At 51.0% G+C, this 14,242-nt stretch overlaps 5 protein-coding genes across 5 annotated transcripts; 1 reads left to right on the top strand and 4 right to left on the bottom strand.

Annotated features, from left to right (window-relative positions):
* Window positions 1-3,577: 3,577 nt before the first annotated feature.
* Window positions 3,578-4,426, top strand: ACET3X_004271 (uncharacterized protein; the record flags this gene model as incomplete). Its single annotated transcript, XM_069450456.1, has 1 exon — window positions 3,578-4,426. The coding sequence occupies one exon, from the start codon at window positions 3,578-3,580 to the stop codon at window positions 4,424-4,426; it is 849 nt and encodes a 282-aa protein (XP_069308249.1).
* Window positions 4,427-4,803: 377 nt separating this feature from the next.
* Window positions 4,804-7,721, bottom strand: ACET3X_004270 (uncharacterized protein). The gene is made up of 2 exons (XM_069450455.1): window positions 6,879-7,721; window positions 4,804-6,814 (listed from the first exon to the last, which is right to left on the bottom strand). The coding sequence occupies exons 1-2, from the start codon at window positions 7,635-7,637 to the stop codon at window positions 5,189-5,191; spliced, it is 2,385 nt and encodes a 794-aa protein (XP_069308248.1). The 5' UTR covers window positions 7,638-7,721; the 3' UTR covers window positions 4,804-5,188.
* Window positions 7,722-8,002: 281 nt separating this feature from the next.
* ACET3X_004269 (uncharacterized protein) lies at window positions 8,003-11,027 on the bottom strand. Its single transcript, XM_069450454.1, has 5 exons — window positions 10,728-11,027; window positions 10,499-10,626; window positions 10,384-10,451; window positions 10,087-10,337; window positions 8,003-10,039 (listed from the first exon to the last, which is right to left on the bottom strand). The coding sequence occupies exons 1-5, from the start codon at window positions 10,854-10,856 to the stop codon at window positions 8,414-8,416; spliced, it is 2,202 nt and encodes a 733-aa protein (XP_069308247.1). The 5' UTR covers window positions 10,857-11,027; the 3' UTR covers window positions 8,003-8,413.
* A 369-nt stretch (window positions 11,028-11,396) lies between these two features.
* Window positions 11,397-12,585, bottom strand: ACET3X_004268 (uncharacterized protein; the record flags this gene model as incomplete). Its single annotated transcript, XM_069450453.1, has 3 exons — window positions 11,397-11,959; window positions 12,024-12,252; window positions 12,304-12,585. The coding sequence occupies 3 exons, from the start codon at window positions 12,583-12,585 to the stop codon at window positions 11,397-11,399; spliced, it is 1,074 nt and encodes a 357-aa protein (XP_069308246.1).
* A 474-nt stretch (window positions 12,586-13,059) lies between these two features.
* On the bottom strand, window positions 13,060-13,973 carry ACET3X_004267 (uncharacterized protein; the record flags this gene model as incomplete). The annotated part of the gene is made up of 2 exons (XM_069450452.1): window positions 13,060-13,836; window positions 13,893-13,973. 2 exons carry the CDS (start codon window positions 13,971-13,973, stop codon window positions 13,060-13,062), a joined length of 858 nt encoding a protein of 285 aa, XP_069308245.1.
* Window positions 13,974-14,242: the final 269 nt, after the last annotated feature.

The following is a 14,242-nucleotide window of genomic DNA, read 5'->3' as shown; positions in this document are numbered from 1 at the left end:
ATGCGCCCGTGGCGGCGCTAATGCTGGTTCCAGGCAACAAGGCTGTGCTGGACACTGCCTGAGCGACCAACATTCAGCTGGGTGCCAATACGAGGACAGGTTCTGTAGCCTTGAACTGCAGATATGAGTCAATTCTACTATTTCGCAACGTTTTTTACGACACACATTCGCACCGTCAGCCATAGAATCAGAGTTCAGTCGCATATCTCCTGGGGAAGTCGTGATCTTTCTACCACGCAATGACTATCATATCATCGAACCAGATGGGGAAACGAAGAAGGAAGTCAGATTCGGAAGATGACATGACGTTGCATGGAACCAAACGCGGTCGAACAGTCAACAACTCAACGTCGCCACTATGTGTGGCTTGTCAAACGATCGATATCGATTTAAGTTTCGATGAAGCCTACCAGCATTACAGAAGGAGAAAGCTCAACAACTCCGGCCCCGCCCGGATTTATGAAGCTTCTGATGGAAGACACTTCTACAACGATGCTTTCTTGGTACATCAATTTGGCACTCGACTATCCGGTTCATCAGAGTGTCCATTGTGCAACTTTTTCCGGTCTGTCAGGGCTCAGCCAGATGTACATGAGCGCTACAAGCTACTAGCGTTTTCCAGTAGCGACGCATGGATCTTCCATGGAGCTCGATTGAAAGAGACCCAGAGACAGGAGAGTTGGCTCGAACTTCGAACTCGTCATGATAGAGTCTTCATGGCTGTCGTGCCTGATCTTGAGTCAATTCCGTTAACTGCGCACGATATTACATGGCTCGATTACGAGATCCCCGCTGTCGGAGCCATCTTTCGCCAACTAGCTGGCAGCAATGGCGACCAGGATCTATTGGGTGCTAGGGAAGTTCCGCCCATATTTGATCTTGGGCAGGTACGGGTGTGGCTCGATGCATGTCGCAGCGAGCATGGTGACGCATGCAAGCAACGCGCATCGCACGAGCCCATCAATCGAGGCTTTCGTCTCATCAACTGTTCCAAGGACCCTCCGGAGGTGGAAGAACAGCCATGGGGGACGCCATATGCAGCTCTAAGCTATGTCTGGGGATCCACCGCCGCCGATTTGGAGACTTGGCCAGCGACCGTCATGGACGCAGTTGAGGTCACACGCAAACTCGACTTCACTTATCTATGGGTCGATCGGAGTTGTATAAACCAGTCCGATTCAGACGAGAAAAGCTACCTGATCTCAAGGATGACGACAATATACGAAGCCGCGAATTTCACCATCGTAGCAGCGGCAGGAAGCGGTGCTAGCCATGGTCTCCCGGGGGTACGGTCGACACCCCGCAAACCGCAACCAAAGTACTATGTCGATAGCGGAAGCTTACTCTTATCAATACTTCCTGATCCGCGGCGAGAAGTGATGCAGTCGCTGTACTGGACTCGTGGCTGGACCTACCAAGAAGGTGTGCTCTCCAACCGCCGTATTGTCTTCACTGAGCATCAGACCTACTGGGAATGTCGCAGTATGGCGTCTCATGAGAGCGCAGACATAACGCTCTTCCATATACCTGCAAGCCACAAAGATGATTCTAACTATCTTCTGGCCGACTTCCTGCTTACTGGCATATTCAAAGGAGGTGCTTTCAGTGGAGGTAGCAATGCGCATCAAGATGACGCTATCATCTCCATCGACGAGGAATACCGTTTAGATTATGGGTTCCCAGTGGTCGAGGAAATCAACGTTAGGGCGCAACTGCGAGGACTGGCTGATCACATGCGTGAATTCACTAAGAGATGCTTGACGAAAGACACAGATGTCCTACCAGCGTGTAAGTAATGGCCCTACATGAATTAGATAAGGCATACATACTGACTACGTGCACCAAACTGTAGTCCAGGGCATCATCGGGATGTACGAGCAAACCAAATCACTACACCTATTTCAAGGACTTCCACTGTGGACAGACGACATTGCTGGAAGCGCGGCGAGCGCCCAAATCACCTTTGCTTTATCGCTATCATCGTGGTTTCATCGCGCAAGTCCAAACCATGTCATGTTCGTCTCAGAGGCTTGCACGCGACGTAACCACCTGCCTTCGTGGACGTGGGCTGGTTGGAACGGCACAGTCAGCTGGCGCTTGCCTCCTGATCGCGAATACGCTGCTTATATGAGCGATCTCATCAATTCCACAAGCCCGAGTATCGTTTGGGCGGCGAACATATACCTTTCGCATCCTGAATGCCAGTCTCGAGTTCGACTACTCGACAGAAGTTCCACCCTTCGCTTATCAAATGAGATGTTATCGACAATTGAGATCAGAGACCCGTACCTTTTGACTACTTTTGATAGAATCAAGGATGTTGATCGAGAATGGTCTTGGGGAAAATTGATTGGAAAGCCTGGCCGTGAAGAGAAATTTTCATACAGTTTCGATAAGGGCATGGATTGGTATAGGATAGGTCACAAGAAGGGTCGCCTTGCTTTCACCGCCATGTCGATCTCCATCACCCAGCAACAATGGACTGCCAAGCATGTCTCTGGCGAATTCATTAGTGTTCTCGTATTTGCCGGAAAATTCTGCGATACAGAACATGGCGCGGCACGTTTCCTGACGTTGCGGAAAGTACCTCAGTCCAGTCCTACACTATGGGAGCGGGTCGGTATACTCTCATTGACACTTCCCTATTTAGACAAAGGTGGATGTCGAGATGTGTCCGGTCTTTTCGCTAGGATTCCGGCTTATCGTCGAACTAGCGATAGTATAGTAATACAATGAGACAGAGGCCTTGTCTTACTTCTGAATTGAATTTCAAGGGCGGTTCCACTTGGTACGATCAATCGAGAAGCCCAATACGTGATGTATCTTTGCGTACCGACCACTCGAATACCAGTAGAAACAGATGAGCTCCGGTTATTGATTTCTGAGAGAATAAAGACTATGAGACAGTCCTTGGCTTACATAAGAGATCCTCTCCAATATCATAGTTGATTTGTGCTTGGTCTGTGCTTGGGTTCCGCTATTGAGTGTAACAATTGAGCGTATCGTCTTCGGCTGTACCTAGGTACGCATAGCTACATGTGTCCACGGGTAGAAAGGGTGTCTATCTTGTTGATCTTGAATATGCTTGTTGCTAATGCAAGATTGTTCAAAATACATACGTAGCAAATTCATGAAGAATTGGTACGTTTTATCTATCTCTCCGCACTTTGCGTGCGTTGATGTAGAGAGATTTGCCTACGCGTATGCGAGTCGACTAGTAAGCGACAGGGCTAGATTGTCGGCTGATTCCGGCCAATTACACCTAAGCCGCAGAGGTTCTAGCACGGCATCGAGAAAACGCCATTTCTCGTTCAGTCTTTGCAAAAAGAGGTCAAATTGCGATAAAATGCTTCTACGTCAAGCACGCACCTGCACACGGTCACTCCACACATCAACACGTGCATTTGCGGCCCGACAATCCATATATCCACCGAACGACGCTTTCCGAAACCGGCAAAACCTAGTTCCTAAATTTTCGACCAAACAGTCATCGCTGAATTTGAACAAACGCTTCGTAGCAACCTCAGTACCCCGACTTCAACAACTTGGCTCCGCAGAACGGATCTCAACATCCAAGATGGCAGGTGACGACCACTACCTTACTCTGTCGTGCCCCGATAAAGCAGGCATCGTGTACGCCGTCACAGGTCTCTTAGCGAAGGAAAACCTCACCATTCTCGATCTGCAGCAGTTCTCCGACCCAGACTCCAAGACTTTCTTCATGCGTGTCCATTTCGGACACTCTCCCGATGTCTCCGCGCTACAAGACAGCATGAAGAAGCTCGCCTCGGAGATGAGTATGACATACCAGATCCAGCGAGTAGACGCAAAGCCCAAGGTCCTTATCATGGTGTCCAAGATTGGCCATTGCCTCAACGACTTGTTGTTCCGCGTCAAGTCTGGTCAACTCAAAGTGGACGTACCAATCATTGTATCCAACCACCCCGAGTTCGCGGAACTAGCAAAGAACAACGGGATCGAATTTCACCACCTACCCGTAACCAAGGATACCAAGGAGAAACAAGAGACGCAAATATTGGATTTAATCAAACAACACAACATCGATCTTGTGGTCCTCGCACGCTACATGCAAGTGCTCTCGCCTCGCCTGTGTACAGAAATGTCGGGCAAGATCATCAATATCCACCACTCTTTCTTACCTTCTTTCAAGGGCGCGAAACCCTACCATCAGGCTTATGAGCGCGGTGTTAAGATCATTGGGGCAACTGCACATTTCGTCACGGCTGATTTGGACGAGGGACCAATCATTGAACAGCGCGTCGCGAGGGTCGACCATGCGTTGAGCCCCAAGGAGTTGGTGGAGGAGGGAAGCAATGTTGAAAGCCAGGTCTTGGCTGCGGCGGTCAAGTGGTGGAGTGAGAAGAGGGTGTTCTTGAACGGTCAGAAAACCGTCGTGTTCAATTAGAGTGCTCATAAAATCGACAAAAAGCAAATTGATACATCCAGTGAGACTCGAGGATTGTCTGGCTTTATGGTGCAGGCGTTGTGGTAGGGCATTTTGAGGGAAGGCTTACCGAGGTCTACATCTGAACTAATTGCAGTATATGCCTCGAGACGGTGCTAGAGGTTTGTATCACTCGTGCAGAGACATCCGGCCCATCATAACACTTTTCGTGGGCAAGAATACAGGTCAAGACTGTCACGGTGCGATGTACGCTGAGATAACTCGCGGAGTACCGGGATAGGGGACGGACATAAGTACGCAGAGAGACGTATAGATATGGCAAAGAACAAGTAACAAGGAAGGTCATTCGTGCAAACTGCATCTTCTTAAACACTACATCGTATCCTGATCACGCGACACAGAGCAGCTACATTGAGAATGGCATCAAACTCAGAACTCGCGCGACAGTCAAGAAGATAAAACTCGAAGGCGAAATCGTCGTCGTCACCGGCGCAAACAGGGGTACCTTCAGCCCTCACTCCGACGTTGTGTCCTAACAAGTTCACTCCAGGCATCGGGCTAGGGATAGCAGACAGCTGTCTGTCTAATGGCTGTTCGAAGGTTCATCCGCTGTACATCAGCGATACAGGCGGTGCCATCACTTCGGCGCCCTCTCCGCCAGATACCCTGCCAACTCTTCTCGTTACAAGCTGATGTAACAAAAGAAGATCCCATTCAACTCGTCCTTGGTAAATTTCTGTCGAAGACGGGCGTTCTTCATGCCTATCCAACCTCCATCTTGATTTTCGTTACCTTTCCTCTGCTCCTTCGCCGATTTAAACCCGCATATGGTACACCTCTGACAATAGGCACAACTTCAGAAGCGACGCCAAAAGCGCAATGACTTATACCTTGAGGGCCACCGCTGCCCTGATAAGTATCGTTTGGCAGGTAGTTCTCTTCACCGCCAACAAGAGCACCGAATTGAAGTCTGGTGCGCATCAATTCCATCGGGAAAGGATCATTGCCCAGACATGCCCCACGGCTGATATCATCTAACGTAGTGTTGCGAGTAGTAACCAATATACGGGAGAAGCCAGTGGAGAACGTCGTCCCATCTTGCCAGATTGTCAGAGCGCCAGATAGGAGGATGAGGAGAGTGATAAAGACGACTGGTGCATAACATTGCCGTAGCCTCTGAGGTAAGTAGATGAATGAGGACTGGAGTCGTGACCGATTCACTGTAAGCTTTTCTTCAGTTACCACCAGCATCTCTGGAACTGATAGTAACGAGAGCACCATGTCTGAATAAAAGGACTCAATCTCAGCCGTGAGATTACGCTTGGGCTCTCTGTTCTTCTGTACTAGTCGTGTCATTGTGACGTTCGAATGGACTTGTGCGTAGTATGGTCCTGGTTTTGGCGCAGTGATGTCAACATGTCCGCGAAGAAACTCTCTAAACATATCGCCAATTGCATGATATGCGGCTGTCTTCTTGTAGAGGCCTACGTTGTGTCGTGGACTGATGTGGTTGTCTGTAGGCTCGGGCATTGCCGTGTAATTTACCTTGCCGTCAACCCCCCGCGGGAAGTCTGTGTCCACGACGGGCGCTTGGTGTTCTAATTCTATCGTGGATTTGAAGGACGGTTCGGTGAAGTTCCATTTGACCGTGTACCTTGCTTCCATGTGTATGCAGCGGATGATGCGTGAATCATAGCGATGTGTCCAGTTCGTCGCGAGTGGGTCGTCTGCTGCTAGCTTTTCTGTCGAGTTGAATGCGTAACCGATCCATAACACGGGTTCCGACCTAAACACACCTAGATCTAACGGGGCTTCTCCGACGGGTATTCCACCGTTGCCCGCTCGGAATTCAACATTTTGAGGGCGGGAGTATGCGCCCTTGTCGACTTCCGCATAATACACGTAGCTTCCCTGTGGTGCTAAAATGCTTACGTTGAAAGGCGCGCCGAAATCGTCTGATCCTTCCGTGTCGTCAACATCACTTGCGACCTCCTCGCACCGGTAACTTGGCCCAGTGAAGCTTTGTTCGTACGTGCAATTGTAGGATCCTCCACAGGCCTCTTGCCGAGCACCCTGCCTAATGTTTGGATAATCCATACCACTGTATGCCAGCAGGAGCGCAATGCGCCTTAGCTCTGCTGACGGCTGATCGTAGTAGTCGAACCATCCTGGGGCCGTGGCAGGAATATCAGTGGTATTATAGTACATTATCGACCTCTTGTTGCTTCCATCCTCCAGCTTGACTGGGTGTCGCCAATCTTTTGTGGATTCCACTGAGAAGTTGAGCGTCGGAACGGTAAGATCGAGTACCTCATTGTCGAGATAGATCCCAAAGGTAAGTGCACCAGGTGAAAAGACGATTGTTGCCAATGGAATCAACCAGATAACCTGCAGGTGCGCGTCCGCAGTTAGTGTACGTATATATGCGGCTTGTGTACACCAAGCTACTGACCATGGCGATGGCACACAGAAGCGGTGCACCCGAAACAGCTTCCCAGTTCCCAAAGAGCGAAGGATCTTCTGTTGCACCAAATATCTGATCAATAGACAGCACAGTTAACGCCCGGTCTCTGAAAGCTCTCCACATGCGCTGCCGAAAGACGAGTACCACACATGCCCCAAAAGCGACTTTCGAGAGGTATGCCAACGCACGCCCGTAAAGAACCAACCGGAACTTCTTGTCTTCATCTTCTTCCCGCCTCTGGTGTAGGAAGGTGTACAAAAAGTGCTGGAGGAGCGCAAACACGAGGCCCATGAAGAAAGCAAGCCCCATGAGTGCTGGTATACGCCAATGTACATGCCATCTTGTTGATTGAGTCGCCCGATGCGCAATGAGCCTCTCTGTCATAGGGTCTGTTCGCATTCTCGAGATACCAGACCCAAACGAATACAGTGTGTCTGGCGTTCTAGAGTACGGTGGCCGTGGCTGAGGAGAGAATGCGACAGGAGAAAACATATCATGACTCTTATCATTGGAGTTCTGTCGCCAATGCGCAGCGCCTGTTGATTTTGGCGATGTTATGGGTATCATCTGGATCCCTAGACCTAGGTCACTTATGTCTTCTTCGGATCTCGATGAAACATCGCGCCTAGTTTCGGAGAATTCGTCGCTTGCTCTGGCAGGTGTGGAAGCATACTGTGATTCGGGGATGCGGGTATCGGGATATGCAGGTGAGTAGGAGTATCGTAGGGTTGAATTCGAAGGCTCCATGGTAGTGGATCGTCGAAGGTATTGCGGATTGATCTAGCGTACAAAATGCATCACTGATTCTTAATTTTGATTCCGAGAGTCTGAGTATTGATGTTGGAATAATGGGCGGTTCTAGGCTAATTTCCACAAGACCGGTCAACGCCCTCGGAACGGCCGCCCTGGCGTTGCAGCTGAACTGCAACTGCTAGGGCTGAGTCGTGGAATTCAGCCAGTAAGAGTTCCAGATATGTGAGGCTTATCATCTGATGTCAGTCCGGGTTTTATGATTGCACGGCAGTGCTGCAGCGAATAAGCATGGGACAGCAGTCAGCCGCATCGCACGGCAAACTTCTAGCCCCCTGGCAGCGTTCTAGCTACTTCAAGTGCGCGAACCAGCCATGATCATTCGGCGGTGGTTACTCATGACGAACTTGGTGGAAGCTGGGCTTGGACATGGTTGCGCCTGGTGAGCGGCGAGGTGGTGGCGTGTAAGGAAACACCGTTAAGACGAAACAACGCTCCCCGATCATGCGTGCTACCCTAGCCTTGAGCAGGACCCAAGCTTCAACACACGACATGTACGAATTTGGCTGTTGCGCTTGCATTCGTTTGAATGTACTGAGCGCGGTGACAACAACAGACAACAGGTGTGTGACAACTAGAGGCACAAATAAGTTGGTGCATGCGACCATGGTCACATCGTAGGCAACTCGAAATTAGCGATACAGATACCTGCAGTGCTTGCCTTGTTCTACTACGTTTCCAGACTGGCGGGTTCAGCTTCGCGACGCAGCCTGTTAAACCTCGTAGAACCTTCGGGCTTCGTCCTCTGTCACAGGGCTGACGTAGCTCTTCTTCGAGTCGATGAGTCCATACCGATTTCCTTTAATCTTCCACCACATATCTCGGCGATTGCCATTCAATTTCCCGCCAAGGATATCTTCCTTCAGCCGCACCACAAATGTGTTGTACATCTCTGGCTCCTCGAGCTCGGTGAGCTCCTCCCGCATGACGCGAATAGCCTCAAGTGCCCGTCCATAAGCGTTGTCGCCAATACTGCTGCTGATGAGGTTACGGACTTCCTTCGCAACATCCTCTACGGCTTCTTGAATGGCGTCCAGATCGTCCGAGGCGGCGAGAGCTTGCTTGAATGAGGGTATGAGATTGTTGGTCTCGATCCTGACACGTTTGGGTTTACCAAGGAGTTCGTCGACGTCAAGGCCTGAAAGAGGCTTATCGCGGTCTGTACGTTGTCGTTTACCGCGACCTTTGACCTTTGGCGGAACTTTCTTGACATTTGCTGCTTTCTTGACGGAATCCAACTGCTTTCCAGTCGCTACGATGAGCTCTGCTGGTGGCTGCGAGTATTTTGTCAGGATCTCCGGCGGGCCTGGCATGGGTAGAGTGGGATCAGGATGTGTCGCCCGCCATTTTATGATCTGGAGGATACGATGAACAAGGGGGGAAAACGTATCCTCGGGCTTAGCGTACTCCTCTTCATTGCCATCTTCGTCACGACCAAATGTCGACAAGTCCATCGCATCGACGTAGTCGCTCATAGCATTGAGAAGTTCAGCTGTCGGCAGATCCTTGTGCTCAGTGATGGTCTTGCCACTGACAGTGAGTTTACGATCTAACGGCGGGAATTTGTACCGTCTCATATCTTCTTCGAAAGGCAACTCGATGTCAACTAAAGCCTCCCACTCCGGCTCGATACGCGGGACAAGTAGGAGCAATACCGGAGGCTTTAGATCCTTCGCTACCAAACGTGCAACCGCATAGCAATCAGCTTCGTAGAGAGCGTGGATGAAGGATGATAAAGCGAGCTGAGCTTGCGGGTTGGCCTTTTGCGACACAATGTAGTTGGCGCGACTCAAGGGAAGATAACGATCAAATTCCTCCGCCTTGACAAAGCCCACCAACTCCAGAGCCTGTTGGGTTTCCAGTTTCACGACGTTCATGTCAGACTCTGAAATGTGTACCGCAGTTCTGCCGTATTCGTAGCCGCGCTCTAGCTCATCAAGCTCGACTGGCTTCTTCAGGCCGGGCTCGTCCAAGTTGTCCACCTGGTAGAGGCGCTGATTATGGACCGCTGACAGATCAGTCATTGGGTGGTCCTCACCAGCTATAGTCGCCGATGACTCCACGCTTGGTCCAGGTGCTCCGGCAGGATCTGCACGCACTGCGAATGTAGTTGCTGTGGGTGGCTTCGCAATCATGGTACATGGAAATCGCTCAACGTCGATAGTGATAGTGGCCTCGTACTTGCTAGAATCTCCCAGTGTAAGTGAGCCTCTGTAGCTTTGGACAGGCCGGGTCTCCTTTAAACGAGGGATGTGAAGCTGACTGATAGCTGTCGCGAGTGTGCCGAAATTGCCGTTGCAGCCCTCTACAAAGCCTTTTAAAATCTTCTCGTTCTTTGCCTAGATCGAATTAATTCCACTCAAGCTTTGGCACACATCTCTCATACCTTTCGGGGCTCCTTTGCCTCTTCTATGTAGCCTACATCAGGGTCATCAAAGTCTATACCAAGCAGGACGATCTCGAATGGAGCATCTGGGTCCTTGATCTTAGAAGCCATCTGCTCGAGATCTTCGGTGTCCATGTGGCCACGACCATCAGTCACGATGATGACCCTGCGATCGTACTTTAACGGGTTGCCTTTGGTCCCTTTTGTTGCGTTGTCAATCATGTATATAGCTACCGCGAGGGCAGAGAGTACTATTGCTGTTAGTAAGAAGGGATTCCACATGTGTCTGTCACTCACGGTCGCCATTGTCCGTTTTGCTTGGCTTGAATTGCTCTTGTAGCATGCGAATATCGCCCAGTAGGTATCTGACGTCTGTCAGCAGATGCAATACCTTCTCTAAGGTAGCACATACGACTTCAAGTCCGAGAATACCTTGATATTCTCATATCCTTCACCCTCCTCCATAACCCCACCGAGATCGGTTTCGTCCGTTCGGTATCCAATGACACTCATCAATGCGCTCTTCCTGCCTGTGGCAACCTATACTTCTGTTGAGAAATTGTTGAATACGCCATCTATGCAGTAATTGGAGCATTATCGCACATCAAACGTACTAAATCTCCCAATGAACGTCGACTTACGGTAGATGTGATCTTGTCCCACACATACTCCAATGCCCAATCAAGGTCCGTTTGCTCGCGGCCATGTCTCTTCTCGCCCATCGACCGCCCCAAATCGAGTATGTACACTGTCGCCTCCTTACCCGCCATGGTCGTGTTGGTAGATGCTTCTTTTGCGCGCTTCGCGTATAACAACTAGCGTCGCGTGTCGTCAATCTTAGAGCGTCACAATCCTTCAGAGATGAACAAATTGACTGGTCGTGACTGCCGAGAACGCGTGAGAGTAGTGAGAAGTTGGCAAAAGAAGAAGCGCAACTGCTGTTAGAAACGCCTGTTGGTGCTCCATGCAGTGGTGCAGCCTGTTGCTGTAGGCAGACAGTGCACGGACCAAGACACGAGAACATGTGACAGAGCCAGCCTCTTCCAAGGCTGCAACAAGAGAGTATGGATTTAAATAGGCAGGTCCTCTACAACCCTTGCTCAACTTTCCTCAATGTCAGTTCTCGCACGGTTTAGCACAGCCTTTTTATTGTGATGGGGTTCTACGTGCGCAAAGATATATAAAACCTTGGAATACTGAGTGTATCACAAGGTAGATCATGAACTTGCCAGAATGTCTCACTGGAGATCCGAGCCAAAGGTACAAGACACTCACTGTTGACGAGTAAAACCTCCTCTCCTGTAAGAAAACTATCCGAATCTCATTGTAAGCTCCGCAGGTTTGCTTCCCATGACCTCTTCAATCTCATCCAGGTTCTCCTTTGTCAATTTCCTGTACACATCAACCGCCTTGACGGTCTGATATATCTGCTCTGGCCTTGATGCACCAGTAATAGCACTCGAGACGTTCTTATTGGACAGGACCCATGCCATGGATAGGGTAGCAACGTCAGTATCAAGCTTCTTAGCAATATCCATGAGCTTCTTGATCCTGTCTTGTTGCTGGTTCCACGCGTCGCTCCCGACAGTTTTGATGACGGACTGAATGTAAGGATCGTCGGACTGGCGGAGGCGCGAGTCATCAGGAACGCCGTCTACGTACTTTCCTGTGAGAAGGCCACCTTGGAGTGGGGAGAAGATTGTGAGGCCAAGACCGCGACGTTCATAGAGGTTCGCATCTTTGAATTCTTGGTCGACCTTGCTTCGACGAAGGAGTGAGTAGCCTGGCTGTTCGACAATAGGCCCAATGAGACCGAGACGGTCGGCCACAGCCCATGCTTCTTCGATCTCCGACGCTAGCCACTCAGATGTGCCTAAAGTTGGATGTACAAAGTCAGCAAATGTCACAGACGCAGTTTGTACATGGAAGATACCTACCCCAGTAAAGGGTTTTGCCGGTGTTGATGAGGTAGTTGAAGGCGCGCACTGTCTCTTCGATCGGAGTGTAACGATCCGGCCGATGTGCATACAGAATGTCCACATAGCTTAGTTGTAGGCGTTGCAGTGAGGCTTCTGTGGCTTCAATCAAATGCTTTCTTGACAAGCCGAGATTGTTGATCTTGTTGCGTGGCGAAGGAAGGGCGGAGTTGTGGGTACCCCAGTAGATCTATGTAAGTTAACACGCAGTCTTCACGAGGTTCCGGTAGGCCTAGAGTACCTTGGTGGAGACGACGATATCATTCCTGTTCCAATTGAAATGTTTGATAGCACGGCCCATGACCTTCTCTGATTCGCCCTTTGCGTAGCCTTCAGCGCAATCGAAGAAGTTGATGCCAGCATCGAAGGCTGCCTTGAGACAGGCGAATGTGTTGTCATCGCCAACGTGTCCACCGTAAGTGAGCCAGCCACCAAGCGAAATGGCAGAGATCTGCAGTCCACTCTTGCCCATGAAGCGGTACTCCATCTCAGGGAGATCTTTTGGTGCTTCGGACTGCGACATGTTGTAAAGGCGAAGAGTGATGAATGGGAGTGAAATCTCAAGCGTAAACAGCGGATTAGTCTGGCTTATATTGCGACAGTACCCTAGTCGACAAGTACCATGTCAACAAGCAAGCCACCAACGAAACAGCACGATGGAGTGCAGGACAATCTGCTAGATAGGGTTAATTGCCCAGGACGACCATCTAGAGTGGGGCATTTCGCTGCAAGATACCCCGCACAAGGGGCCAAAGGGCGTAGACGGCGCGAGTGGTGTCAAGTCCATGCCGCCTGTCGTCATTGCCACGGAGAGAGGTGACTTTAGACGGTGGGAACTAGGGATTTGAAAGCACGCAATGGACAGAGAAGGAGGCTGTAAATGCAGGAGTCGAGGACGACGCAATATGGGATTAAACAAAGCTGGATTTGTGTACCTTGAGATTGTTCTTGAGGTAAGCTTGAACATGACGTTACCGTCTGCGAGGCAAGCACTGCTTCACCAGATACCAGGGACCATTCTCTTCCGCGGACCTACCTTGTCGGCGCCGAATTTTTCCACGTACCACTCTTTCGTACCTACCGCCGTCACTCCCAGGTTTGTACCGACGAATACAGTCGCGCACATCAGTGTCCAGTTGAGCCAGCTACCCTCTGGAGCTGCCAGGAGTGACAACAAGGCATAGATGGCGACCTCGCAGGTGTAGTGCGGGCAGAGGAGATTGGAGAATATAGTGTGTGACGGAAGCTGGTAGTCGTTGCTTTGGGTGCGGAGACGATACAAGTAGCTGTGGTAGGAGTGTTGCAGCATTTGAGCTGTAACGACACCCGGCACGAATGCCCAATTACCGGCAGCGCTGCTGGGTGTTTCAACCCAGATGGCCATGTTTATTGTGGTGTAGAAGAGGAGACCAAGTATCCAGTGCGCGAACCACATTCGGCTCTTGCTCGTCGAAGTATATGCGTACGACTCGAGCATGCGGCGCAGGCCCTGGAGCAGCAGGAGCGCCCAGACAATCTGCTGCTGCCCACCAGCTTCCCACACGCGTAGCCTGCATGCCGCAAACAGCGAACAGAGCACCGAGGTGATGTAGAAATGAGTGAAGTAGTTGTGGGGAACCTGCAGCGAGGCGGCGTAATCGAGAGCGAGGGTGAGGGCTTGCTGCGGCTGCTGCTGCTGAGCGGGTAGCTCCTTCTTGCGGCTCAGACCAGCGACACGAGAGCCGTAGGCAAGAAAGCGAGAGCGCAGGGCGGGAACGGCCTGGATGACGAGGATCTGGTAAGCATGCGGATTAGTGAGGTTGCAGGTGCGACTGAGTGGTGCCGCGATACAAGAAGAGACGCGGCGAGATAGAAGGCGCGCAGCAGAGGTACCGGATGCAGGTGCTCGAGCGCCCACGATGGCGAGGCCATGGTGCGACGACGGTGTTGGAGAGTGTAGACGGGTGACGGCAGAATGATGGAGGCTTGACGGGTGTGCTGACCGCTTGTTCGATTGGCGCGTCACGTGCCGCAGAGCCCAATCTCCTCCGTGGTTCAGGCTAACGCCGCCTGAACCAAACCAATTGGCCGGCAGGAGATGACGAGGGCTAAATAGCGCGGCAAAGGCCGTTTTAGCGGCAGTTTGGAACCTTGGGAGACGTGTTTCGGCTGGGATGGCACGCCACGACGGCTTCGTCTGC

Source organism: Alternaria dauci, chromosome 3, assembly GCF_042100115.1.
Source record: "Alternaria dauci strain A2016 chromosome 3, whole genome shotgun sequence".
Lineage (NCBI taxonomy): Eukaryota > Fungi > Ascomycota > Dothideomycetes > Pleosporales > Pleosporaceae > Alternaria > Alternaria dauci.
Note: the sequence above shows the minus strand (reverse complement) of the source record. Positions and strands in the feature narration are given on the sequence as shown.

What these genes read in the sequence shown, in the direction of transcription:
- ACET3X_004270 (XM_069450455.1), bottom strand. Translation starts at nt 7,637, where the DNA reads ATGGAGCCTTCGAATTCAACCCTACGATACTCCTACTCACCTGCATAT. An exon ending in TTCTGTGTGCCATCGCCATG is followed by an intron (nt 6,815 to 6,878) that starts GTCAGTAGCTTG and finishes GCGCACCTGCAG; the next exon opens with GTTATCTGGTTGATTCCATT.
- ACET3X_004269 (XM_069450454.1), bottom strand. Translation starts at nt 10,856, where the DNA reads ATGGCGGGTAAGGAGGCGACAGTGTACATACTCGATTTGGGGCGGTCG. An exon ending in GGGACAAGATCACATCTACC is followed by an intron (nt 10,627 to 10,727) that starts GTAAGTCGACGT and finishes ACAGAAGTATAG; the next exon opens with GTTGCCACAGGCAGGAAGAG. An exon ending in CAAAACGGACAATGGCGACC is followed by an intron (nt 10,338 to 10,383) that starts GTGAGTGACAGA and finishes TAACAGCAATAG; the next exon opens with TACTCTCTGCCCTCGCGGTA.